This window comes from Neurospora hispaniola, assembly GCF_033458365.1.
Source record: "Neurospora hispaniola strain FGSC 10403 chromosome Unknown B0T23scaffold_8, whole genome shotgun sequence".
Taxonomy (NCBI): domain Eukaryota; kingdom Fungi; phylum Ascomycota; class Sordariomycetes; order Sordariales; family Sordariaceae; genus Neurospora; species Neurospora hispaniola.
Window position 1 is genome coordinate 1,592,374 of NW_026944413.1, and position 25,243 is coordinate 1,617,616.

General features: G+C 52.7%; 6 protein-coding genes across 6 annotated transcripts; 2 read left to right on the top strand and 4 right to left on the bottom strand.

Annotated features, from left to right (window-relative positions):
• Nucleotides 1–10: 10 nt before the first annotated feature.
• On the bottom strand, nucleotides 11–3,714 carry B0T23DRAFT_447891 (Na or K P-type ATPase; the record flags this gene model as incomplete). The annotated part of the gene is made up of 4 exons (XM_062841016.1): nucleotides 11–993; nucleotides 1,057–3,073; nucleotides 3,154–3,375; nucleotides 3,437–3,714. 4 exons carry the CDS (start codon nucleotides 3,712–3,714, stop codon nucleotides 238–240), a joined length of 3,273 nt encoding a protein of 1,090 aa, XP_062689301.1. The 3' UTR covers nucleotides 11–237.
• A 3,579-nt stretch (nucleotides 3,715–7,293) lies between these two features.
• On the bottom strand, nucleotides 7,294–9,785 carry B0T23DRAFT_232941 (Na+ dependent nucleoside transporter C-terminus-domain-containing protein). Its single transcript, XM_062833917.1, has 3 exons — nucleotides 9,257–9,785; nucleotides 7,818–9,174; nucleotides 7,294–7,753 (listed from the first exon to the last, which is right to left on the bottom strand). The coding sequence occupies exons 1-3, from the start codon at nucleotides 9,598–9,600 to the stop codon at nucleotides 7,586–7,588; spliced, it is 1,869 nt and encodes a 622-aa protein (XP_062689302.1). The 5' UTR covers nucleotides 9,601–9,785; the 3' UTR covers nucleotides 7,294–7,585.
• Nucleotides 9,786–10,934: 1,149 nt separating this feature from the next.
• On the bottom strand, nucleotides 10,935–11,237 carry B0T23DRAFT_432130 (uncharacterized protein; the record flags this gene model as incomplete). The annotated part of the gene is made up of 1 exon (XM_062840356.1): nucleotides 10,935–11,237. One exon carries the CDS (start codon nucleotides 11,235–11,237, stop codon nucleotides 10,935–10,937), a length of 303 nt encoding a protein of 100 aa, XP_062689303.1.
• A 4,703-nt stretch (nucleotides 11,238–15,940) lies between these two features.
• Nucleotides 15,941–17,210, top strand: B0T23DRAFT_233140 (uncharacterized protein). Its single transcript, XM_062833918.1, has one exon. The coding sequence runs from the start codon at nucleotides 16,064–16,066 to the stop codon at nucleotides 16,964–16,966; it is 903 nt and encodes a 300-aa protein (XP_062689304.1). The 5' UTR covers nucleotides 15,941–16,063; the 3' UTR covers nucleotides 16,967–17,210.
• A 434-nt stretch (nucleotides 17,211–17,644) lies between these two features.
• B0T23DRAFT_447899 (PNK3P-domain-containing protein) lies at nucleotides 17,645–19,507 on the bottom strand (the record flags this gene model as incomplete). Its single annotated transcript, XM_062841017.1, has 5 exons — nucleotides 17,645–17,932; nucleotides 18,036–18,909; nucleotides 18,992–19,092; nucleotides 19,153–19,346; nucleotides 19,420–19,507. 5 exons carry the CDS (start codon nucleotides 19,505–19,507, stop codon nucleotides 17,765–17,767), a joined length of 1,425 nt encoding a protein of 474 aa, XP_062689305.1. The 3' UTR covers nucleotides 17,645–17,764.
• Nucleotides 19,508–23,084: 3,577 nt separating this feature from the next.
• B0T23DRAFT_447905 (general substrate transporter) lies at nucleotides 23,085–25,229 on the top strand (the record flags this gene model as incomplete). Its single annotated transcript, XM_062841018.1, has 5 exons — nucleotides 23,085–23,133; nucleotides 23,218–23,461; nucleotides 23,521–24,085; nucleotides 24,143–24,755; nucleotides 24,828–25,229. 5 exons carry the CDS (start codon nucleotides 23,085–23,087, stop codon nucleotides 24,968–24,970), a joined length of 1,614 nt encoding a protein of 537 aa, XP_062689306.1. The 3' UTR covers nucleotides 24,971–25,229.
• Nucleotides 25,230–25,243: the final 14 nt, after the last annotated feature.

The following is a 25,243-nucleotide window of genomic DNA, read 5'->3' on the forward strand; positions in this document are numbered from 1 at the left end:
ATGGCATAGCTTACTTTATTTCAATTTAGAGGTAGCTACACGGCTTTAGAAAACGAAACCCCGACAAGGACTCATAATGACAATCTGTTGTCCTCTCTCTCGACCCTGCGCGACACACATCATTCATAACCGTTACACATAACCATCGCTGACGTGCCACACCTAGGAGACTTCTTCACCAAGCCCCCGACAGCATGCCAAACGTCTTTCCTGTTCACCATCAATCACTCAAGGGCCTTACACCCCCTCCATACCAACCCCAGTCACCATCTTCGCCTTCAAAGTTCGCCTCTTGAGAGCCTTCCAACCCTCGATGATGGCCACATAAACAACCACACAAGCCATGACAACACCCCACTCCCACGTAATGGCATTATGTTTGAACACCACGTGGTTAATAACAGGGATGTAGATGACAGGAAAGCAGATCACGAATCCAGCCGACACCGCGCCAAACAGAAACTTGTTCTGCCACACCGTCTTTAAGACGGATAGTGGGCCCGAGTACTTTTCGGGATGCATGTTGAACAGCGACCGGGTGAAGTGCTTCGCCTCCCATGCCGTGACCAGCAACAGAAAAGTCAGCGTAGCGAAAGTCGTCGCTCGCGCCCTGAATGCCACGCCACACTCAGACGTCCAGTCCTCATTGCAACCCTCGCCGAGTCCGTCGGCACCCGACATGCCGTATGCCACGCTGGTGAAGGCCGCCAGACAGAGACCGCCCATGGCTGTGCCGTAGACGAATTTGTCGACAATCAGCTCGCGCGTGAAAATGCCAACTTGCAGGTCGTGCGGAGGGCGTTGCATCACGTCCGGTTGCGCATCTTCAAGACCGAGGCCGAGGGCGAGGAAGGAAGAGGTGACGAGATTGGCCCAGAGGATTTCGAGGGGCGAAAGGGGGAAGACGGACATACCATCATTGTCCTTGAAGGAGAGACCGATGAGGAGGAGGATGACCTGGGCGATGTTGGAGATCAGGAGGTGGAGCAGGAACTAGGGTTACTCTTGTTAGCCATGGCGTTTTCATGCCGTCCGCTTGCTCGATCAGGTACGTACCTTCTGAATGTTATCAAACAGCCTTCTTCCCTCTTCAATGGCGGTAACGATGGAAGCAAAGTTGTCGTCAGTGAGAACCATATCTGCCGCCTCTTTGGCAACATCACTGCCGCTCAGTCCCATGGCGATGCCCACGTCCGATTTCTTCAGGGCGGGCGAGTCGTTGACGCCGTCGCCAGTCATGACGCAAAAGGCCTTTCTCCTATGCATGGCTTCCACCATTCGGACCTTGGTCGTTGGGCTGCATCTCGCAAGCACCAAGGGCAGACTTTCCAAGGCATCAATTTCGGCATCCGAGAGACTGTCGAAAGCGCTGGCCACCATCACCTCGGTCCCATTCTGTAATCTGTCTGAGCGGAGAATGCCAATCTCGCAGGCAATGGCGGTTGCAGTCTTGACGTGGTCACCTGTTACCATATGAACCGTGATGCCAGCTGCTTGACACTTCTGAACCGCTGCAGCGGATTCGAGACGGGGAGGGTCATAGATACCAGCCAAACCAAGGAAGGTCAAATGCATTTCAATGCTTGATCTTTCGGGAAAAATCGACGCCGAAGCTTTCTCCTTTTCGGGAGTAGCAGAGACGTCATTCCCAGCCTGGAAGAGGGCTCCATTGACGGATCGCTTAGCAACACAAAGCACACGCAGACCTTGGGCAGCTAGGGCTTCCGCCTTTGCTACGATCTCAACCTTCTGCTCGTTGGAAGCGTCAAGTAAAGGCAACAGAGCTTCGAGCGCGCCTTTTGTGTACGCACAAGCAATACCAGCGCCGCCGCTTTCTGTGCTTGTGTAAACGACCGTCATTCTCTTGCAGGATGAATCGAAAGGGTACTCGGCGAGCAGCTGCTGTTGTGACTGTCCATCAACAACAGCCAACACACTCGACTTTCCCATACCAAACCGCATTGCAAAGGTCTGCAACGCAATCTCGGTTGGCTCACCGATAGCCGAATAAGTGCCTGCTTCCTCGGCCTTGGTGACAACCGCGTTGTTGCAAAGAGCAATGCTCTCCAGAAACTCCTTGAGATTCTCCCCCTTTGCGCCAATGGCCTCTTCAGGATCTTTCATGCCATGATCAGCGAGGCTAAAGACTTCCCCCCCAATACTGACCGACCCGCTGGTAGGATCAAAAGGATGCGTCGTCCCTAGGACTTCGACCTCAGTGCCATTCGCAAGCCAGACCTTCTTGGTCACCATCTTGCCCTGCGTCAGCGTCCCCGTTTTGTCTGAGCAAATATTTGTCACCCCGCCGACCGCCTCGAGTGCGGCCAGCTTGCGGATTACAACGTTTCCACGGGCCATGGCGCGGGTGCCAAGCGCAGTAGCGATAGTCAACACGGCGATAAGTGACTCTGGGATGACGGCCACGGCGACGCAGATGCCATAGATGAGCACCTCATCAGTGACGTCGAACTTGCTAACAGAGAAGACAATAATGGCCAACAAGATGGCCAGAGCAAACAATAGCAAAGCAAACTTGCTCAGCGTGACCTGCAACGGCGTACCGTCGAGGCCTAGGAGGACGCGCATGCCATTTCGGGCGCGGACGACCAGCGAGCGGAGGGTTCCCATTTCCTCTTTATTGACGCGCGTCTTGTTGCGCCCGCCGTTGCTGTCGCGCAGCAGGCCCGCAATCTTACCTACCTCGGTACCCATGCCCGTCGAGACGACGATGCCCGTGGCGCGTCCGCGAGTGATGGTGCTGGCTGAGTAAACCATGTTGGAACGGTCGCCGAGAGGGACATCACGGTCCCGGGCCATGACTACCTCAGCATGCTTGCTGACGGGAAGGGATTCGCCAGTTAGCAGGGCCTCATCGGTGGAGAGGTTGATGCTGGTGGCGAGACGGAGGTCTGCGGGGACCACATCGCCGACGCCGAGGCGGACGATGTCGCCGGGCACGAGTGTCTCGGCTTTGATGGTAGAAGTGACGCCTGACCGGATGACTTTGCAAGTGGGCGCCGAGAGGGCGTACAAAGCCTGGATGGTTTGCTCGGCGCGATAGTCCTGGAGGAAGCTAACGGGTGAGGCTGTGGTTAGCATCTCGACTAACAAGGGGGCAACAAGGATATAAAGTGAAGCTTGGTCCAGTCTTACCCGACTATGATGTTGAGAAGAATGACCGCAGCAATGACACCGCCTTCGATGTGATCACTGATGGCAAAGGACAGTACCATGGTAATAACGAGGACAAGAGTCAAGCTGTTGGAGACCTGTCTTAGGAGAATCGTCCAAAGGGATAAACCCTTGGCACCCTCAACCTTGTTGGGGCCATGGTGCTGCAGACGACGGGCAGCTTCATCGTCGTCGATTCCATTTCTACAAGACTAAATAAGTGACCAAACTTTTGAGTGTAGTGCAGGCATCAAAGGGGAATTACTCAGGGTCGGTTCTGAGAAAAGCACAGACGTCCGGCACCGAAAGGGTGTGGGCCGCTTCAGGAGTGAAAGACGGGAGACCGCCGGGTCCGGTTCCGGTAGTAGTAGTGGTGGCGTCGTCGTCGGCCCGGTATTCACATTCTTCTCCGATGATGGTCCCGGTGTTGAGCGTAGTCAAGGTCGGGGACCGTGTGGTTGCTTTAGACGTTGTTGGACTCTTGAAGCCACATATAGGAGGCTCCGTCTGGCCCTCGACGTCAAGTTCGATCTCTGTCCCCATTCAATATCCTGTCACGGTGTATGTACTCGCCGGTTGAACTTCAGCGAAGTTTAATGATGTCCGTAGTGGAAAGCAAAAAGGGAGGGGGGAAAGATGAGGAAGAGGGAAACCGAGAACCGCCGCCTCTTGTGTGACGGGTTATGCGGGGGGCTTTTATCAACAATGAGGAAGTGACCGCCCACCCAAAGAAGCAAACAGAGGAAGGTACCTCACAACGCCGAGAAGGAGCTTCACTCGCTGCAGTGTTGATCAGCCTATCCGCGTCCATACACGGAAGGTAGGTATAGCGGGAGGTATCAAACGGTATCATCCACATCTGATCTCCTCTCCTCTCTCTGTCACTTCCCTTGTTTGGCTGAACGGCCTCCTTAGTCTCTCTCCGCGCCATATGCGGCCCGCCACGCTGCTTCAACACAACACAACATGGCTGCTGTTGTGGTCTGAACATATCAAGCGCGCCACAGCCCGACAACGAAAGAGTACCATACCATCTCAACACATTCCCCTCTCTTGTCTTCCATGGTATATCAGCCAAGAGTCCACCAAGCTATCCAAGCCCTTGGAAATACGCATGCAGTTCCTGGCCAGTATGGTCAGTTGAGGGGGCGGGTTGAAATATTGTGACCTATCATGGCCTATCGGGGTTGCGTGGCCAGTAAAGTGCCATTGTCGACTACGCCGAGCTTCCTGCCCAGAGAAGCTGGCATGCGGGCAAGGGCGGGGGCGCTGTGGCTATGCCTCTTCCAGAATCCTTGGCAGCATACGTTAGCAGAATGTCCCCGGGGAAAGAGCTATCCCTGCTACCACTGACAAAGTCATGTCACCTGGTCTTTTCTCTCGACACTGATACGTACAATTCGCTGATGGATGGAGGTCCAGATGGCTTACCGGTCGGTGTCGGACTCGGATCTCGGACCTCCGACTTTAGGTCGTGATCGGTCCCTCAGACTCCACAGATCAGTTCCGGTCCGGTACTGTCAACGGAAGCTGGACGCCATGCCCGGCCGGCCGGTGTGAGTGATCAGGAGTACATCAGTGTGGTAACTCCGGAATAGCACGGCCGCTCCGCTCGGAACTTTCGTATCTTCGTTCGGGTCGAAGCAGTTATATCCCCCTCCATCATACAACACAATCTGCTTTCCACATGCTGTCGGTTCACTGAAACGCAGACAGCTGACAGACATCCAGTTATCAATCTTCCCAAAACCCCCCCTTCCCCCCATTCCTCTCTCCGACCGATGCAACCATCGATGCAGACGAGTTCCCAGTCAAAGAGGAAACATCCCCGCATTGCGATAACGTCCCTAACCCTCCCACCAATCTCTCACTCTGGCATCAAGGTCGGTATAACGATGCCGAGATCCTCAGAAAAACACCAAACACGACGCGGTTGGTTGCGAAAGAGAAACCAGCCCCTCGTTCCCCAACGCATGAAGCCGATGTAGGTGCCCGTTGACATTTGCAAATGTTGAGTGTTTGGACATGGCCAGCATTTCTCAACGACCGGAAGAAACGGGCAAGAAACAAAACAAAAAAGTGTCTAGAAGACTTTTCGACAACAGAAGACGGTTGAGATCGATTTACTTTCACTCAGTGTGCCGTGTAGTGTAACTTTTCCACGTTCGGCCCACGCCAAAACGGTGGAGTCATCTCATCTCTAGCTCGGTCGTCCCGCCCTCGTTCAGGGGTAGAGAAACACAAAACCAAACAACAACACCTTCGAGTGGAACCGCTATATGATACGAGGTTACCACGACAACCACAATTGCGCGAGTCACCGTCGGTATGAGTCAAGACCTCAAGAAGACAGTCTCCAGATTCTTTTGAATTCCATGTCTCTTCTGGCGTCTAAAACCATTAGCAATTGTAAAATACCAAACCTCCTACCCTCGCTCACTTGTACCTGTCCTTTACTCTCTATCCTCTCAATCTGCGTCTCCGCCCCATCAAGTTCCCAGTGATTGTTATGATCCGTCGGAAGCTCTTCCGGGGCGACCGACGCAGACCTCCACTGGCTTCTCAACGGCAACGGGTTCCTTATTTTCTGGAGAGAACACAGTACGCTCTACTTTTTCCACGCCAATCTCATAATGAGTTCTGAGGTCTTGTATTTCCTCGATTTTCCCCAAGAAACGAAATAGCAATACCCCGAGCATCACTAGGCCGACGACGCCGGCAGTTGCACCGATGTTGTTAGATCTCTGGCCACCGATCTGTGTGTCCCCAGACCCAGAAGATGGCGAACAAATGCTGCTTCTCGATGTGGTTGGGTTGTTTGAATTATCGGTGGGAGAAGGGTTGAGGAACATGCATGGTCCTGACTGTTGGAGGACCAAGAGATGACCCCCATGTTTCTGTCGGTCTTGATCTTTTTTTTCTTCTTCTATATCCTCTATATCTTCTTCTTTTTTGTCTTTTTCCTTCTTTCTTCTTGCGAGTAAGAACCAAAATAAGAACTGACGCTGCACATAGACTAGAAAAGACAGCTCTCAACCTGCCTTGCCTTGCTGTATCAGTCCTTTGCCCTACGATACCAGGCGACCCGTAATCGTTCTGATCCGCAGCATAGCTGCCATTCTTTGGCCACTCATGTCAAAGCAGTCATGGCCAAGATTCCGAGAGAAAAAAAATTTCCGCACTCGCCCAGTTCGCACTCTTGTCTCCTTCTCATCGATACTCAACATCTGCCGTTTTCCTTTGCCCACCACAAAACAGGCGGGATGGACCCAACACTCTTGGAACTGAAGTAAGCGATCGTCGGCTCGTTAAAACCTGACGAAGCCGGGAAGGCTCACGACATGTTCCTCTGTTTTTTTTTTTGTTTTTTTGACACGGGAATCGGCCCCGCCGTACATGGATAAAACTGTCCACCAGACGTTAGCTAACAATACCCCAACCCCCCACGGGCTTGCTTGCTGCATGCTGCGACATCTTGGCGTGCCGCGATTCTAACGAGTATCTACCTAGTACCAGAGAGGCGTTCCAGAATATGGAGAGGTTAACTGACAAGGTGTCGTTGTTGCCGCTTGAACGGTAGACAAGGAGCAACCGACGTACGATTACCACCTACTTCTTCGAATGGAGTCACGGTACTAGGATCTTGTGATTATCACCAAGATTTGAGATTGACTAATTCAGTCCGAGCCCCCCCCCCCCCCCCCCCCCCCGAGCCTCGCCCAGGAATCCAACAGTACGGCGATTTCAGAGCACAGTTCCAGTTGCTGTTTAAAGTCATACAAACAGTTGGAGTGGTTACCCTCAGGATTTACTGCATCCTATATCAATGAGGTATTCCCTGTGCCGCGCTTCGCTTAGTGCGCCTAACCATCGACAATTCAGTTTCAAGAGTCCAAGAGGACAAGAGCTGAACTGGAGGGCTGATGGTGAAACGCTACAATAGAGCTTCGAAGGAACGGAATGCGGTTGGATTTCCACTCCATGATAAGGACAGTTGTACGACGGTTGTTAAACAAGTAGCTGATTGTTAGCCAGACAGAATTTCCAGCACCATGCAAGGCGTCGGGAAGGTCGGTCACCAGTCCCGATATCTTGATCAGATAGTATCAGCAAGTCCGATATCCTCGCGCACAGAATCCAAGGGACGAGATGACACAATTATCTCGTCATAATGAGAACAACGAGGCGCGGAAAATGTAGAGTCTTTCGACATTTTGTTCATTAGATTTGAGTCGAAGACGCGTCGCACCAGTTTTTCTAGCCGACGTTCATTCACGACCTCAGGCATTATTAATCTTTTAATCTGCATCAAGGGTATCATGGTCCCAAACTCGCACAACTGGCTTTCTCGTCTCTTCTTACACATTACTCATGTACATCAACCTTCCCTCATAAGCACATCAAGACCAGCTCTTTATCGTTCGGTGTAAAGCATACCAGCGACGCTGGCAGAGGTCAAGGTGGATAGGACACCGGAGAAAAGAGCCGACATTGCGACCTTGGAGACATCACCGGCACGCCCAGGAGCGAGCTGAGAAAGCACACCAATCTGGGTGCCAAGGGATCCAATGTTGCCGAAGCCCTAATATATATTCAACGTTAGTACTGCACCGAAACCAAGCAAAGATCTGCAGAGAAAAACTTACGCAAACGGCATAGGTGGCAATAAGCTTGGAACGAGGGCTCATGCTCTTGTAGGGCTCATCGTTCGTGAGCGAGGAGAAGGCGACGAACTCGTTGATGATGACCTTGATGCCAATCAACTCGCCAACAGGACGAAGATCCTGCTTAGGGACGCCGAGCAGCCAAGCGACAGGATACATAATATATCCGAGAATAAGCTCTAGTGAGAGCATAGGATGTTTGGCGTCCTGACCCATTAAGCCCCAGTACTTGCCCCACCAGCCGAGCAGGCCGTTGATAAAAGCAACAATGGCAATGATACAGAGGAGAGTGGCAACGATCATGCCAGCAATCTTGATACCGAGCCAGGCACCGTTGGCAAAAGCGTGAAGAGCATTGGAGGCCTTGTGCTCTTCATCCTCAGGGATAACAACATTGCCAGAGGTGAGAGTTTCATCCGTCTCGGGGAAACGCATCTTGGAAACGGCCAAAGAAGCTGGGATGGACATAATGCAGCTAGACACAAGGGCCTGCGCATCAAGACCAAGACCGATATAGGCAACCAGGACGGAGCCGGCAATGGTGGCAAAGCCGCAAGTCATAATCTGGTGAATTTCGGCAAGCGTCAAGTGCGGGACGAAAGGACGAATCAGCATAGCCGACTCGCCCTGGCCGATGAAGGGGGTGGCAGCAGCAACGACGGCTTCGGCGCCCGAGACGCGTAGAGTCCAGAAGAAGAAGACAGCGAACTTGCCAATGAACCACTGGATAAATCCCAAGTAGTAGCAGAGCTGGACAAGGGCGACGAAGAAGATGATGGGAGGAACAACACCCGTCAAGAACCAGCCTTTGGCGGTGACCGTGTCGTCAGTCAAGAACTCAACACCATCATTGGCGAAACCGAGCAAAGTGCGGGCCATTTCGGAAATGAAGCTGAAGATGTCGTAACCAGCCTTGGTCTTGAGGACAAAAACGGCAATGACGAATTGGGTAAGCATGCCACCAATGACTGTGTGCCAGGGAATCTTCCTCCAGTCGCGAGAGGTGACAGTGAGAAGGAAGATCATGACGATGAGTCCAAAAATGGAGATGGCGCGGTTCGCGCGAGTGTTGTCGCCGGTCTCTTCCGGAATCATACTGCCGAGGAGGAAAACACCGAGGGTACCAAGGGCAGCAAGAGGCTGATGAAGCTTCTGGGGAATCATAGAATAACCCCTGTGAACCGTGTGCATCCAGATGATCCTGGCAGGACGCATGACGATGCTGGTAGGGACATAGCAGAAGATGATGCGCGCGCAGATGGCGAGATAGACGAGGGTGGGTTTCAGCCATCCAAGATGGTCATGACGGTGATGGATCAGAGCGCCGTAAATCCACCATCTAGAGAGAACCGAAACACCTCGTCAGTGATCATTTCCAGGCATCCCCAGGGGAACACACTCGAAAAGCAGGAAATACGAACGCAGTGAAAAGCGCCCAAATGGCAGCGTGGATATAAGGCCTGAAGTTGAAGTAAAACCAGGCCCAAGTGTAGCGCTTAGCGGGTTGCTGCTCCGCGTGATCAACAGAACCGACCTGGTGCTGGCTCTCGGCGTCGACATATTGACCGGCCGGGATGGTGGTTTTGAGATCGGAGTCGGTGCTCGAGATCACGGGCTTCTCGTGGGCGTGGGAGCCCAGGATCTCCGTGTTGTTGGCGTCGCCGTGGGCAGACATGGCGTCGATTGTGGGACTGCGCGTAACGTCGTGGTACTGAGGCTGAATCGTGTCCAGGTCGGCGTGCCCTCTGTTATCGGCCGATGACATGTGGGAATGTCGGGGGTCGATGGAGTGGTGGAGATCCGGCTAGGGCTCCAAGACGACCTCTAGAGACCCAAAGGGAGGAGCTCAGCTTGTCGAGACGTTGAGTCTGGCTTTTGGTCTAAGGAAGAGAGGTAGAAGAAGGTGGGTGCAAAGAGGGGGGCAGTCTGGGGTGGTGCAAACTTTAATACCCTCTCCTCGAGCTTCGGGTATCTGTGGTATCAGGCCAGGGTCTCGATCCTAGCTCTAAGAGAGAGATAGTAGCCGGAGGAGGGTATCTCAGTGCGGTGAAGGTACCGGCTGAGGTGGTTATCAAAAGAGTAGTGCGTCCCAAAAAAAACTGGATGGAGGGGTGGGGTTAGCCCAGGGGCGCACGATGGAGGGGGACGAGGGGTGGCAGCCAGGGTTCATGAGAGGTACACTCGTTAGGTCTGGTAGGTGTGGTGTAGAGAGGTGCCAGTGTGTACTTCGCTTAAGCTTGGATCATGCTGGGATGGAGGCAGGGGGGAAAAAGGCACAATTGCCCACAAGACCGATAAAAACAAAATTGGACAAATGATAGAAAAAAAACCGACGAACCGTTCTGAGCGTTGCGTTGTCCCAGATCTGTTACGACAACAAAGGTCGAGATGGAAGTCACCAACGGAAGAGGAAGCTCGGCGTCGCCGCTAGACAGCCACCTGTGTAATCCACCTCCCTACTACGTAAGGAGTGTAGTGTCTGGCTTGGGTACGACCTGTGTGAGACTTTGTTGGCGAATGGATCTGGATAGCAGGTCGTGCTGACTTGCCGCCGCCGTTATCTTTCTTGCTCGTGTGTGTCTTTGCCCAAACCGGGCAGAAGATGATCCTCTTTGCAGAAGAATGCAAAAAAGAAAGTTCTTTTTCGTCTGGGCCCACCCAAGCCTCCTCTCGGCTTCAATTATTTCTTTGCCATGAGCGTCCACTCCCGTTGGTGGCCACTCCACCTGCCATGTCCCGACCTCCGAGCCAGTCCACCAGCGAGTGGGAAGTTAGGCCTTGGCTAGTTTATCGGGCCAATTGTTGGCCAATTGACCAATCACAGGCCGCAAATCCGCTCCAAGAGGCAAAAAGAAGCTGGGACCAGCCTGTCGACGTCTTGAGGAAGGAGCCCGAGGGAGCACACCAAAAGTCAACCAAAAGCCGTACAAGTCGCAATTGAAGGCTCTTCGTTTCTCGCATACTCGGAACCTTGGCGGATCTGCCCCTCCACTTCCTCTTCTCGACACTCGCCCCCATTCGAAAAATGCGGATAGCAAAGGCCGGGACGGAGACTGAGTGGTTGGATGCCGGCTGCACTATTGGGGCTCCGTCGCAACGCTATTCCACTCTCATGTCCACCCTCCGGCGACGGGCCAAGACCTTGCGCACCGTGGCACCCTGCTGGCCTGCTTTCATTTCACCTTCTTCTTTGGGATTTTTGTCCACGCTCATGCGAGCATATCTGAGGTTCTGGCCCGGAAGAGGGGGAGCAGGCGAAGGCTCGCAGGTCATCAGGTTCGAGGCCAACAAGCAAAAGGGAATCTTCCCCGAAACCCGATGATTGCGATCCAAGCTCATTCTAATTTCGATGACCTGCTTTCCCCGGGTTGGAGTGACATATCGCTGTGGAGGTGGCGGCATCGTGGTTTTGGCGACCCCAGAGTGTAGAAATTAGAATGGAAACCGTCAAAATGCGGGGTTGGTGAACGGTTGGTGATTGTTTTACACTAGTGTTGAGGCACTTGACCAGAGGGCGGCCAAAAACCCAAACATTCATCGACATCACTGCGGCTTGCCTTATTCGCCTCTACACTACCTGCATGGCATGCACCTCGCCAGACCTCCCGTCCCTCGCCCACGCAGTTTGGTATCAACGACGTCTTATCTCCCGCGCCATGAAGCCTATCATGGATGTCTCGCATGCTCACCAACGAGGTAGTCGTACCGCGTCCCCGGGTATCTATGTATAGCAGGCATCTTATCAGATAGGTACCTTCTCGGGGCGGCGCAGAATGCTTGCCATCCACGGGCATGCCACCTCTCACACCGTCAGCAACGCCCAATCTTTTAGATTGATGAAAGGTGACGGCGGGAGTGATGATCGATGCATACGAGAGGAGGGCCGCGTAATTTGATTCCCTTCAGGGCTGCATCCTGATAACGTTGCAGTACATGACGTCTGTCTGGCTCCCAACAGCTTGGATAAGGATCGTCTAATTTTTTTTTCTCCAGCTGAGCTGTCGCTGTCGCTGTTGCTGTGATTGTCACCGTCGCCATCATTCTGGAAAATAAGGAGGATCTGGATCATTGGTGTTACCGACAACAGCGTACGTCTCCAAAAAGAGCTTGATAGTACATAAACATCGGAAAACTTCATCATGCACGTGTCACGCTCCATGATGGGAATGGCATGCACAGCGCTTGGCCGCGGCAGAAAGATACCCAGCAAGGCAAGGGTTTTCTCGACAATTGGCTCATTCCCCACTGCTTTTACCTTCCTGATTTGTCATTTGGCGATGTGTAGATATCCGAGACGGAGGCGATTTTACTGGTCCAGCAGCTAAATACCCCAGAATCAAAGCTGTGATCCACTCAGTTTTAGAGCCGTCCGAACTCCCGTATCAACACAGGCGCGTGGACCCCGAACCTAATGATTATCCACACGGCGGTTTTCGACGACCAGGACGGCCGCGGCATTACAATACCCGATGAATGCTGCAACCTTGTCCTTTGGTTGCTTGTATGTAGTGTAGAAGAAGGTGATCAACCCAAACCAAATCACACATTCCCTGATCTTTCTTCTCCTGACCCTCCATCTGTGAGCGCATACCGCGGCGACCCTCAGACATGTGGTGGACAACCTGCATGCCGCATCAACCCGACACGTGTTGCCGTCCGGGGAGTTCCATTCTAGACCGGCTGCCAAGACCGGGGACCCATCCTGCTGGGAGGTGGGGTCGGAGAGGGTCTTTTCAGGAGACCATTCAGTTAGATTGCTATGATTAGCAGTAAGAAAGAGTAGAGGTATGCCCTTCATCTACACCACATATGGGACCAATACGCATATGATGTAGTGTAGCAGAGGAAGAAAGGGGGGAGAAGTTGTGTGCTGGACTCTCGCACATGCCTGAACTGCGGTGTGGGATATACCCGCGGTTCCTACAATGTCTTACCTGCCCCTGTGTACCAACCTCTCGTCACATCCATCAAAAGCAACTCCAACAGATGCTAAGAGTTGGGTTGAGCGCCAGAGTTGGCCAATCAGATGCTCTCAGCACCTTGCATCTCGCAAATCTGATTCCAAACTTGTGGGACTGTCGCGACGAGAGATGTGTAGACACTGACCAAGTTGGGATGTGGAAGAGCACCAAAACAACGCATGGGGGGGCCCAGGGCACGGCACCCTTTTTTGGCATCTTACTTTTGCTACCATCACCAGTGGTACCTCGCCGGCGAGATGTCAGCCGCCCATCGTGTACTTCTTTTCATTGGGAGCTTCCGTCTGTCGACGAAGCGTCCGTAAACTGATTGTGATGTCACCTCAGATTGATGTCCTGATTTTGGTCACATGAAGCGAAGCATGGCGCCAGGACCGGCGATGGGGGCAGTAGGCTTGTGCTGGCGTTTTGGACGGGATCCGTTGTACACTCATTCACATGGAGTCCAAGCTCGATGTGAGACGGTTTGGCAAGTACTGTTCTGGTTCAATTCGTTAGCCGAAGTCGGTTCAGAATAGTCTCGCGGCGACCCTTCTCACCTCCCCGCACGGCATCAGGCGGTAATGGTGCGCGCGGGTGTCTCGCAGGCTGCACGATCCTTCCTTACGAGCCTGGACTGGCACGTCTAGCGTAAACGAGCTGCTTCATTCACATCGCAGATGCTCATGATGAAAGAGAATGAAGGTTCGAAGACAATCTGGAAAGGAGTGGGATAGCCGCCGTGGGAAGGGGCTTGTGGGGAGGTGGTCGGATGACGAACAAAAAAAATCGAGATGCGATTGCCGTGGAATGGAACGCCGTGCGGGACTCGATGCCCCTGTTTAGCTGGTTAGGTACCTTTCTTAGTGCTCCAGTCACTCAGGCCTCAAGCCGTGACGTTAACACAGTACAAGTAGGGTGGATCTCGACTCGGTAGCTCCTGGCGTGCCTGCGCTGGCTCTCCTGGGAGCAGCCGCACTGCAGTGCTAGCATCGCAGGATCCGCTGGCTCCTGCTGCTGCGATACATTACTACACAGTATGGGCTATACGTCGCGCATTGCGCACCTCAAAAGACGGACTGCTCGATTTTGCTGATTTCGGCATTGTAGAGGAGGATAACTCGACTGCGTCTTATTGATATTCCACCTGTCTAGCCTCTACGGGCTTCCCCAAAGGTTAGGGTCAGTGAGTGTTGGGATTAGGTCCGGAGTGCAAGGGGGCGGTGAGAGGTCCCCGCGTGTGGAGGGAAAACAATAGCTTTCGAAACGATATGAATCCGAGTTCTCGTTGTCGTGGTTTGAGATGATGACTTTGGGAGATAGTCGCTGCGCGCGAAAGACATGCCCAGCTCGTCGGGTGGGGTTAAAGCCAGCGATTTTGTAGTGTAAACCCCACACAGTCAGTTTATCCTAGTCCGAGTCGTCGGCATTGCACCTCGATCTCGCCTCGCATCTTCATCTTTACAACTCAACTTGAACAACATGTTGTACTGTGTATTTCGCAACCACAGACGAAGAAAGCTTTCAAGATATCCCTGACAGAGACAAATATATACCCTGGCATCTCTGACTACACATTTCCACAGTTCAATTCACTTTCCTCTTAGTATCCCTGGGTTACTCCCCGAACTCGACTTCGGTTGTGTGGACGACAGGAGCTGAACACAAAACGCGAGTCAAGCGAGCCTTTGGCTAGGCGAATCCAAAATCCATTTCCACCCGTTTCCACCATTCCGCCGTGTATTCAATCCTTCATTTCACTGGCGGCAATCCGTCGCCCCGCACGTAACAGGTCTGCCGGAGAAAGCACCGATGAGCTGATAACTGAGCCCGCCGATGCGACGCCAAGTGCCATTGTCTTCCATCTGTCATCCATCCCAAGTCCCATTTGGTATGGAGTGGGAAATCCTGCCACGCCTTTACCGCCTGCTGGGCACAAGTTGAGAGAATCAAACTTCAACGTCGCATGGTCACACAGCAGCACACGCGACGGACGAGCCGGAACAGAGCCAGAGCATCACCTTGGGCTGAGGGAATAGTTGGGCGCTCACACCGTCGCTCCGGGTCGCGTGCTACTGGCGCTTTTAGGTGTCGGTTTGGCTGGCTGAAGGCTGGAGTTTACGACCTGGGAATGCGAGTGCATACATACCTACATACCTAGGGGTCACGGCGTTGCCCTGGCTGAAACGGCGCAGGAGCCCGCCCAGGGACGGCGTTTAAGGCAATTTTCAGGTATGATATTCAGGAGGGGGGGGACGGGATGCCACCGACGCACGCTACAGGCCAAGCAACCAAGTGGTAAGAAAAGTTGACCAGGGCACGGCCGGACAAACTTGGACGAGTCGCGGATAGGAGCACGACATGGCATCTGATTCCATGGCTTTCCCACTGGCTGGGTTTGATCATCTTCCTGTCACCTCCCTCCATTGCACTATTGATGTTGGATGCGTGGCTGCGTTGTGACTGTGTCACTCCGACAAATGCACCCGTGCTGTTTGGTAAATGTTAGCCATATGCACTTACTTACGCCAGTGGCACAGCACTACAAGTGAAGCGTACTAACTGCCACTAACAAGCATGTTCCATGTCCGTTGAGCTGCGCTGGACCGTCCATCGTCCCGCCGACTCCAGTCGAGCTGGCGCGAGCTGGCGCTTCACAAACACAGCTGCCGTCATCCTGCACTTCAGCTCGCAACAGGAATTTTCCTCCCTTGCACCCAGTTTCAGAATAATCTCATCGTTCATTCATCCTCAAAAGCCATTCCAGAACTCAAGACCACCTCAGCCTAGTAACAATACACTACGTCTGCAGGACTCACAGAGCAATATTCATCATACTTTTCCTTTGGCGCTGGCGCAACGATCCCTTACTTTCTACAATTCACAGCGAGTAGCACTCACCACTCACTGCTCATCAGGCCGCTGGTTCTGGTTCTCAACCTTCCAACATCTCCACGTCATTCAATCGCCCATCAATTCCCGTAACCAATCGATATTGCACCGCACCAGCACCCGCTGGCTGTGAAGATCCAGTCTTGGCTTAACACGATTCCATTTGCAACAACATTTTAAACGTCGCAGCCTGGTCCTTTTCTTCGACGAAAACCGACGACGTCCAGGCAACAATCCACTTTCCCCTCATTTATCCGGCGCCAAATCAAGTATCGTCTCGGCACCTTATCAAATTTGACAAACTTGACGACAACAACCATCTCGCACGCGACTTCTAGGCCAAATCATCAATCACCTACCTTCCGAGAAACCTTCAAAATGTCCAAACTTCTCAACGGTCTGCTTAGGGAGCAACACCACCAGAACCAGCATGGCCTCGGGCCCGGCTTCGGCCATGGTCATGGTCATCCGCACTCTTCCGAATTCCACGGTCCCAACCGGGACCACATGATAAGCGCGAAGGCAGCGACTCTGATTCTCCGTGGTGTGATTGCGACCGGACCCGACCCATCTTCGGCTTTCCGGACTTCTTCACCTACATCTGGCCCCAGCCCCACATCCCGGCCCAACACTAGTTCCGGCCACAACCCGACCAGCTCACAGCTATTCACCCTTTCTTCCCAACAGCAGCGTCAAGACCAATACCGAGTCCATACCCAGGGCCAACAACACGGTGCGGCCGAGTACGAGTACGACGACGACGACGATCATTATGAAGATGATCAATATGACGACGACGAAGCGCCCACTTCTGCTGCTAGCAGCTTCAGCAGCACTCACGGCAGCGTCGTAGTCGGCGGCGGCAGTTTCTGTAGCAGGGATTGGTTCGATGCTCGGCAACCTTCTGCTGCTGCGGTGGCGGCGGCGACTGCCTCGTTTGGGTCTTCGACCACGAGACCGGCGTCGTCGTCGTTATCGTTGCCGCACAACCAGTCTGTTCCGAGCGGGGTCCCCAGATCGATGGTTGCTGCAGGCGTCGGAGGCATCGGCATTGGCGCCGGCAGAGAAAGTGTTTGCGGAGTCATGCAGCACCCCCACCACCAACACTCCAAGTCTGTACCGGTTCTAATGTCAATGAAGGATCAGTACAGTCGGATGGCCATGATGCAGAACGCTCGCAATGGGAGCCGAGGGTATTTGGATGTGGATGATGAGGAGGAGGGAGGTGAAGATGAACGGGGATTCGTAATGCCAAACAGCAAGAGGGCTCGGCGAGGCTGAATTTGCAGCTTGAAAAAACAAACTGGGGAGGAAAGGAGGGGGGGGAAGTTCGCAGCTAAAGAGGGATTCGAAATGAAAAGCAGGCAGATTTGCTGCAGGTGGATGCGGGTGCGCTGCGCCTGATGCCACCAAGCCAAGGGCTGCGAACCAGGACACGGGGCAAGGAAATGAACGAATGTGCAAACGACCGAACGACTTTTACGACTCAAAAGCATTTAATGTAACACGAAAGGGAGAAAGAGGGAACAAAGGGACATGACAAGCGGGGTATGACATGATATCAAAAAAAAAGAGGAAAGACATCCGGGCGTGGACGCATGCATTATATGATGGGACGAGGGAAACAAGAAGAAGGGGGGCCAAAGCGAGGTGTCTGGGGCAAGGAAGCGGTGGTACATGGTATTCCGTCAAGGGGGTCAGGTTTGGCTTTTATTTTCTTCTCACACAGACATGGCGGCAAGAGACGTGCAGACTTTTCCTTTTCCTTCTTACCACGACGGCAGATAAAGCAAGGAATATATGAACGATAAGGAAAGACGAATAAAAAAAAAAAAATCATGATAAACTAGGCTAGGCCAAGGGTAGGTAGGTAGCCACGTCACCACTTCAAATTCCAGAGACGTGTCTTGGCATGATGAGAAAGAAGAGACTTTGCTTAGCAGACCGAAGCTCAAGAGGTTGTCTACATGGTGGGTTATCAAGCAATAACAAGGCTGAGATTGAAACTGGAAGGGCAAAGACTTGCAACATCGGGTATTTGCTAACATGCGCAACATCAAGACCTATCATGACTAAGCCCTAAATCCAGTATTTCCCCCATATTTCATATTCCTCTTTGGTTCCTCTGAACTTGAAGTCCACCTCGGTAACGTCCTGGAAGCCTTCTTTGACCTTGGGCTCCTTGAACCGGGCGTTGAAGCTGTTGAAGGCAAGCTTCGGGAGTGATGTTCGGGATTCGGGATTAAGCTGTTGGTCAAGGGAAAGAGAGAGAGAGAGAAAGAGAGGTTAGCGACTACCAGCTAGCTAAAGGAAGGGAGAGGGAAAAGAAAGAGCAAAAAACATAACTCACTGGTTTATTCAACGCTCTCACGGCATCATTGTGCTCACAAACAACCAACGGCGTCCGAAACCACACACACCGAACCGGCACCCCCTGTTTCTTCGCGAGCTCAACCCACTGCTTGCGGGTATCCGGATCGGGATTGGTGTTGTCCACCACCACCGAGTCGCCTTCCTTCAAATACTCGGTCGCTGCCTTGAGGCACTTGTCTTTGGATTTCAGCACGTCCTGGTTGACCCGCTCGTAACCAAGCGGTTTCAGGTGCCGCCAGTAAAAGGTCGACTTGCCGGCGCCAGGGGGGCCGACGAAGAGGACTAGTTCCTGGGGGGAGATTTTGGTGAAGAGGATTTCTTTTTTCGAGGAGTCTGTATCGGTAGTGGTAGGTGAGGAGGGATAAGGGTATTTGACAAGGTCGAAATCCCTGGTGAAATTCCTCGGCTCCTCCCCCAAAAAGAACTCCTCGGGCGTTTGGTACTTGATGCCCACGTTGTGCGCTAGGTTGCGGTCTGAGCAGCTAAAGTCTTTGGGAGTTGCGGTCGCTTTACGCCCATTACTATTTGGTGGAAGCTCCGACTGGCGACCGCCGGCGTCGCCGACGAAGATGCTGTTCTCGAGGTCGATGTCGTCGTCGTTGACCAAGTTGTAGTCGGCCTTCATCTCTAGCCACATCCCGGGGCGTGGCTTGCGGTAGATGTCCTTGCTTGTCGCGGCGTAGAGCGTCGTGGGGATGTCGAGCTGGGAGAGCACGGCGGAGCATTTTTGCTTGAATTGGGGGACGCGGTCGAGTTGGGCTTTGGGGGTCTTGGGTTTGGAGGAGGTGGTGGAGGATGGAGAGGCGTGGAGGGTTAGGCCGCCTTGGTTGGTGAAGATTATGACTTGGTATCTGATAGTTTCCGCAAAGGTTAGCTATCTGATCTAGATGTTGGGTTGGGGTTATTATGAGGACGCGCCCTTCTTCATTGTACAGCTTTCGCAAGCGACCAGGGACCGAGTGGTGCCACCATTTCCAGTCGGCTGCGTCGTGGGAGTGTTTCTTGCCAGAGGCCGATGTAATCAGGGTCGAGTCCTGTTAACACGAATTAGAATGATTGAAGGCCGGGTTGCTGGGCACAATCTAGGCTCCTACAAGATCGAAGGCTGCAATCTTCCTCCTCTTGACTGTTGTATTCACTGATTCATCGTTCGTCGGCGATCCTTCCGGGACGTACTTGGCTACAAGAAGGGTGGCAGGCGAGTCGGCATCGGGGCTTTTCTCTGTCCAGGTGGTTCGGTCCTTTGGTTTCTGGGATACGGGGGTAAAGAAGCTTGCGACCGCACTCTCTGTATGTTGCGCAGGAAGTGTTAGCGCATGCGCTCACTGCATAACAGAGGAATGACGGGCAATGGAGCGAACTTGAGATGGCGGTTTGGGCTTTGCGCTTCAAGGGCGGAGGAGAAATCGAGCGATCGCCTTCAGCTGCAGGACGTTTTGTAGGTGCCATGACTTTTCGGGTTATAGAGAATGATCGTCCAAAACGATGTGGTGTGGGTAAACGAGGGGAAGTGGTCGGACATAGGCAGACGCGTCGAATTATCGTGAGTTGTCCCATGGGTGATGCAGAGACGCGCCTGTCGAAGCTCGAGCAGGGGATCCCTAGGAGCGAAACCATGTGACGAGCTGCGGTAGCGCGTACATAGAAGGGTCTACAAGAAACACAGACATGGCTCGCTTGGGTGCGCAATAAATGTGGACTATTATGTAGGAGTCCACCAGTTAAAACACCACCTCCTGCCCTTGTAGAGGCCCGTATACAATTTGGACATCAACACCACACTGCACTCAGATTTCCGCATCCCAGTCACTGACATTACAGTCCAGTACTGGTTTGTTTGTTAGCTCGAGACCTCGTGTCAACTTTCCTATGCGTTTTCATGGCTAACTAATGTATAATCTTACCTTGGGTACGCCATCTCTAACATTCAAAATGCTAGATTAAATACAACTAATACCTTTTGATTTATCTATATAACCTTTAGGACTATTCGAGATAGAACTTGTCTAGTATACTATGTTTATTGTGCAGTAGGAGTGCCTGGTGTACCAAGCTAACAATCAAACCAGCATTGGACTGTAATCGCCATCACCAGGCACCTTGCCAGCTCCTGCAAATTCTGGCCACCGGCTTTTGTTACACACAGCTATTCTAGCTTTTAGAATTGGTTGAGATTATGTCTCCCATAACAGCGCGCGGTCGCAGTCAGATCAACGCTGGAAACCCAGAGAGATGAAGCGTGCTGAACACTTCAAGTTGTTACGGTAGAAGGATTATGGAAGAACAACCTTCTACAGATTCATATGCTCACCAGTGCGACTGAGCACCATCCTCACCTTGTCCGCCGTCGGTTGTAGGGCCCTATGCACCGCCTGATTCCCGTAAGCTAACCCCCCATCCTGAGCCTCAAGACTTGATCCCCCAAGAGTGCTTTGTTGAACAAACGTGTTCGAAACGAGTCGCACTTCGTAAGGCAGCAAATCGGTGCCGTTTCGAAGAAAACACGCGCGCGGGTACAAGCATAAACTTTTATATGCAGAGATCATGGGGTACAACGGTGCACAGTGTTCGGGCTAGAAGAGAGGATGAACAGGACCAACCAATCCGAGTAATAAACGTCGTGAAACTTGTCTCGGTGCAAGCCCAGACGAGTGAGAAGGGGATAGCAGCGCACCGCCTCCTCGTCAGCCATGTTACCTTTGGGCGACATGGAATATCGACAGTCTTCTCTGGTTTGGATCACAGCTCGACGTGCCGGAAACCCGGGGTTGGTGGATCGCTCATTGTCTTGACGTTACCTCTACCGAGCCTGCGAATCAACGAAACTCGAGCCCACCGTCCTCGCATCTCTTCCTCAAAGGATCGAGGACTGTAACGTGTCCTGTGCCATACCAGTCTTTCGGTTTGGATGGTTTAGCTATGCTACCGATCTCATCAGCAGAGCAGCAAGCCTTGTTCAAGCGCTCAAGTTGTGTGCCATTGGGATCACTAACTACAGTGCCGTCAGAATTCACCATGCACAACACCCAGAAACGGCCATATGCTGTGCTTGTTTACGCAACAGCTTTGTGGTGGCGCAAACTGTTGGTTGTCTGATTCGGCCCTTTCGTTTTCAGCTCACTCATTCAGACGGCGAGTCTCGGTTCATGGTCTCTCTCGCTGATGGATGTGCAACCCGCGATAACTAGACTAAAAGAAGTTCGGAGAGGACGAGACAGCATCTTCTTGGCGAGGCTATGACGTCACAAATAGGACCCCTACTCTTTGTTAAGCTTTCTCGGCATCTACATTGTTTCGCGCACAACGGTTGAGCACTTGCTTCCGTCAAGAACCATGGCCAAGAATGTGGTACCTCTATTTTGACCGGAATCCCCAAGGCAGACATCAGAATCAAGAACCCTCGGGCACCGAAGGGCCAGAACTGAGGAGCTTGCCATCACTGATTGTCTGTCCTGACCTCCAGCGTATAACCCCCCAAAGATACTGCCTCAACGCAAGAACATCAGGGATCTGATCAGGTGGTCCAAGTGAAATAAGCCATATCCGGCCACTAGGAAAAGGTGCTTTTGTCTCCTGCATCAGTTCAACCGACCAAAGCTTGAGTCAGCACAAATATTCGATCTGGTGGGTGAGAAACCCCATGGGGATGACAGGGGACGGCTCGGATGGCTTGAGCCGCTCTGGGGAACCTAGTAGCCTCCATACCAGCATGACGAATGTAAGGTCACGAATAGTTGCGCCGCAGAGTTTCAAAACAACCTTCCCCTTGCAAGAAGAGCTGCCTTTTCCAATGTGGAAGACTACCAGGCACAGGCGTGAGCTGTCGAGGTTTCACTTGTTCCTGGAATAGGTATGGAACGAAAGAGGAATGAGGGAAAGGTGGACAGTCAGCAACATAGGGTTTGAGACAAGTTCATCCCAAGTGGAAGATTGCCGCCAGACTCGAAGCCGGTCTGCTGGGCAACCCGAGGCTGGAGAGTAGTCGGTAGGATCCAGTGATTTTCCTGGACATCGATGTCCCTTCCCATCCGAGGTCATGGGGTTATTGCATGTACGATCCCTACTACTTTTAATTTATGTGAACGGTTGTGCCTCCCCCAACTTCCTTCTTCGGTCACGATCGGCTGCAGTGCAGCACCCGGCAGCGAGGTGGTCAAAGCCGTCACGTTGGTTCGATGTCCGAGACTGGCTACCATGAGCTGCTGCAGAATGGCAGAGCTCCGAATGTCGAGGAAGTCCTTACCATCCAACTCACCAAATAGAAATGAGCAGGGCAGCCGTGGTCTTGGGTACTTATGGGAGAGAGCAACCGGTGTTGTTGAACAATTGCACATGCACCGCTTTTATTCTTCCCTACCTCTACCTTCATGCCCGTTGTACAGCTGCATCGAGTCCGAGTCTCCGGGTTGCTGTACCTCTGCTGGACACTGTCGGCCTTGTCATTATCAGCCCGGCTGACATCTCAGCTCGCAGCCTCGCTCCTTCCCTATTGCAGTGCCGCTTCCTCCCAGGAGACCTTGAGCAACACGTACACCAAACCCACCAGATGAGTGCAGTGATTGCCCGAGAGAGCAGATTCAATCTGCCTGATTTCTTCCAGGTTTGAAGCAAGTGAAATCCGCTCTCACGCTTCCTCCTGCCCGGGCCTTCACTTGGTTGCCCCTTCACTTTGTCCGAACTCCGTACGTACAGAGCCCCAGGGTCCAGGCTTCACTTGCTGCCGTACTTCGTCTGCTTTAAAGCTCCTTTGCTTTTCCCCCTCTTCCTCTTCCACCTTTTTCTTCTTCTTTTTCCTACCGCAAGTCAATCCTTGGCTTTCACTTCCTACCTTCACCTCTGTTTTTGAGACACTCCTCTTTTGGTTGCCGAAACACCTCCTACAAAATCGCCCACAAAGTATCGCTACTATCAGCTTTCCTCCGACCTTGATAACCGCCTACCTCCTCGACCCTCGTGGTATATGCCTCCATAGCACCCGAATCCTATATACGATTTTGGACCTTGCCTTGGGCAAACCCACGACACGATGTACAAAATCGGCAACATCTACTTCATCGCCGCCGTCGCCGTCATCGGTGAGTCCATCTCCGTCACCACTGCTATGAGTCCATCTCTGCTCTAGCCCGCTGCTTTTCAAGCTAACCACTAGGGGACAAAAGGCGGCGCGCTATTTGGCTTCGATATTTCTTCCATGTCAGCTATTATCTCGACTCAGCCGTACCTCTGCCAGTTCAACCAGCTCGGCCACAACGAAAAGGGCTTGTGCCTCGGTCCTACCAACGATGTTCAGGGTGGTATCACAGCCGCCATGCCTGGTGGTTCGTGGCTCGGCGCTCTCTGCTCTGGTTTTGTCTCCGATACTTTCGGCCGCAAACGCTCCATTCAGATAGGTTCTGTGATTTGGTACGTGGTCTCCGCCTCAACTACCTCTCGAGAACCAAGGACCTAACCATTTCTTGCAGGATTATTGGTTCCATCATCGTCTGCGCGTCTGTCAACATTCCCATGTTGGTTGTCGGCCGCATCATCAACGGATTTTCGGTCGGAATATGCTCTGCCCAAGTCCCTGTCTACATTTCCGAGATCGCCCTTCCTTCAAAGCGCGGTCGCCTTGTTGGTTTCCAGCAATGGGCTATCACCTGGGGCATTCTGATCATGTTCTTTATCTGCTATGGCTGCTCGTTTATGAAGGGAACGGCCGCCTTCAGAGTTCCTTGGGGTCTTCAGGCCATCCCTGCCGCCCTCCTCTTTCTCGGCCTTGTCTTCCTCCCCGAGTCGCCCCGCTGGCTTTGCAAGAAGGACAGATGGGACGAGGCAAAGGATGTGCTTACCTTGGTTCACGGAAAAGGAAACCCCAACTCCCCGTGGGTGCACCGTGAGATGCAAGAGATTCGCGAGATGGTCGAGTTCGAGCGCGCCAATGCTGATGTCAGCTACTTCGAACTGTTCAAGCCCAACATGATCAACCGGACCTCGATTGGCGTTTTTACTCAGATATGGTCTCAGTTGACCGGTATGAATGTGATGGTATGTCTTCCTATCCTTGCTCCATGTTTCACCAAAGTCATCGCTGACCGCCAACAGATGTACTACATAACCTACGTCTTCACAATGGCCGGTCTTGCCGATGGAAGCGAGAATGCCGTCCTTCTCCCTAGCGGTATCCAGTTCGTCATTAACGTCGTCATGACGATACCGGCTCTTCTTTGGATGGATCGCTGGGGCCGTCGTCCGACCCTGCTGGTTGGTGCATTCTTCATGTGCCTCTGGCTCTGTGTCAATGCCGGCTTGTTTGCTGTCTATTCACGACCTGCCCGCCCTGGCGAGTTCACTTCCCCGGCCGAATCCATGGCTATTACTGGCGCTCCAGCCAAAGCCGTCATTGCTTCAACTTATCTCTTCGTCGCATCTTTCGCGCCCACTTGGGGTCCTGTTTCGTGGACCTATCCCCCGGAGCTTTACCCGCTTCGTCTCCGCGGAAAAGCCGTTGCCCTCTGCACTTCCGCCAACTGGGCTTTCAACTTTGCCCTTGCTTACTTTGTTCCTCCTGCTTTTGCTAACATTACCTGGAGAACCTACGTCATCTTCGCTACGTTCTGCGCGGCCATGTTCATCCACGTCTTTTTCATGTTCCCCGAGACCGCCAACAAGCCCCTTGAGGAAGTCGAGGAGATCTTTGACGATACCAAGCCTGGAGGTAAGTTATCACTCCATCATATGAGACGCCCTGTTCTTTTGGTCAAACGTTAATCTGAAACCATTTGTACAGCCATCAAGTACATCGGCACCCCCGCTTGGAAGACAAGAAACACTCGCAATCTTACGCTCAAGCAGGAGCACAACGATACTCTCTCGTCGGAGGAGAAGATTGGCTTTGAGGAGCACGCTCACAAGGAAACCACCGGCAGATGAAACACGATAACAATGCTCACTGCAAGCCTTCAAGGAGCAACCGATAACTGCTCCGAAATATCCGCCTTTGTGGTACGAAAGATGGGGGGCAATCTAGCTCGTGTATTGGTCTTCGAAGTATAAGACATCATCTGAAAGGTATGCTGGATGAAGGAGAAGATTCACAAATAACGCCGTCATTGCGGTGGTTCGACGGATGTATGCTTAGGGAATATCAACTACGGGAAGTAGTTTTTTCCATTAGCCCTCAATATATGCATCATCTCAAAAAAA

Coding starts and splice junctions, on each gene's coding strand:
- B0T23DRAFT_232941 (XM_062833917.1), bottom strand. CDS start 9,600: ATGTCATCGGCCGATAACAGAGGGCACGCCGACCTGGACACGATTCAG. Junction 9,175..9,256: donor ATTTGGGCGCTTTTCACTGC/GTTCGTATTTCC, acceptor GGTTCTCTCTAG/ATGGTGGATTTACGGCGCTC. Junction 7,754..7,817: donor TTGCCACCTATGCCGTTTGC/GTAAGTTTTTCT, acceptor AATATATATTAG/GGCTTCGGCAACATTGGATC.
- B0T23DRAFT_233140 (XM_062833918.1), top strand. CDS start 16,064: ATGTCCAAACTTCTCAACGGTCTGCTTAGGGAGCAACACCACCAGAAC.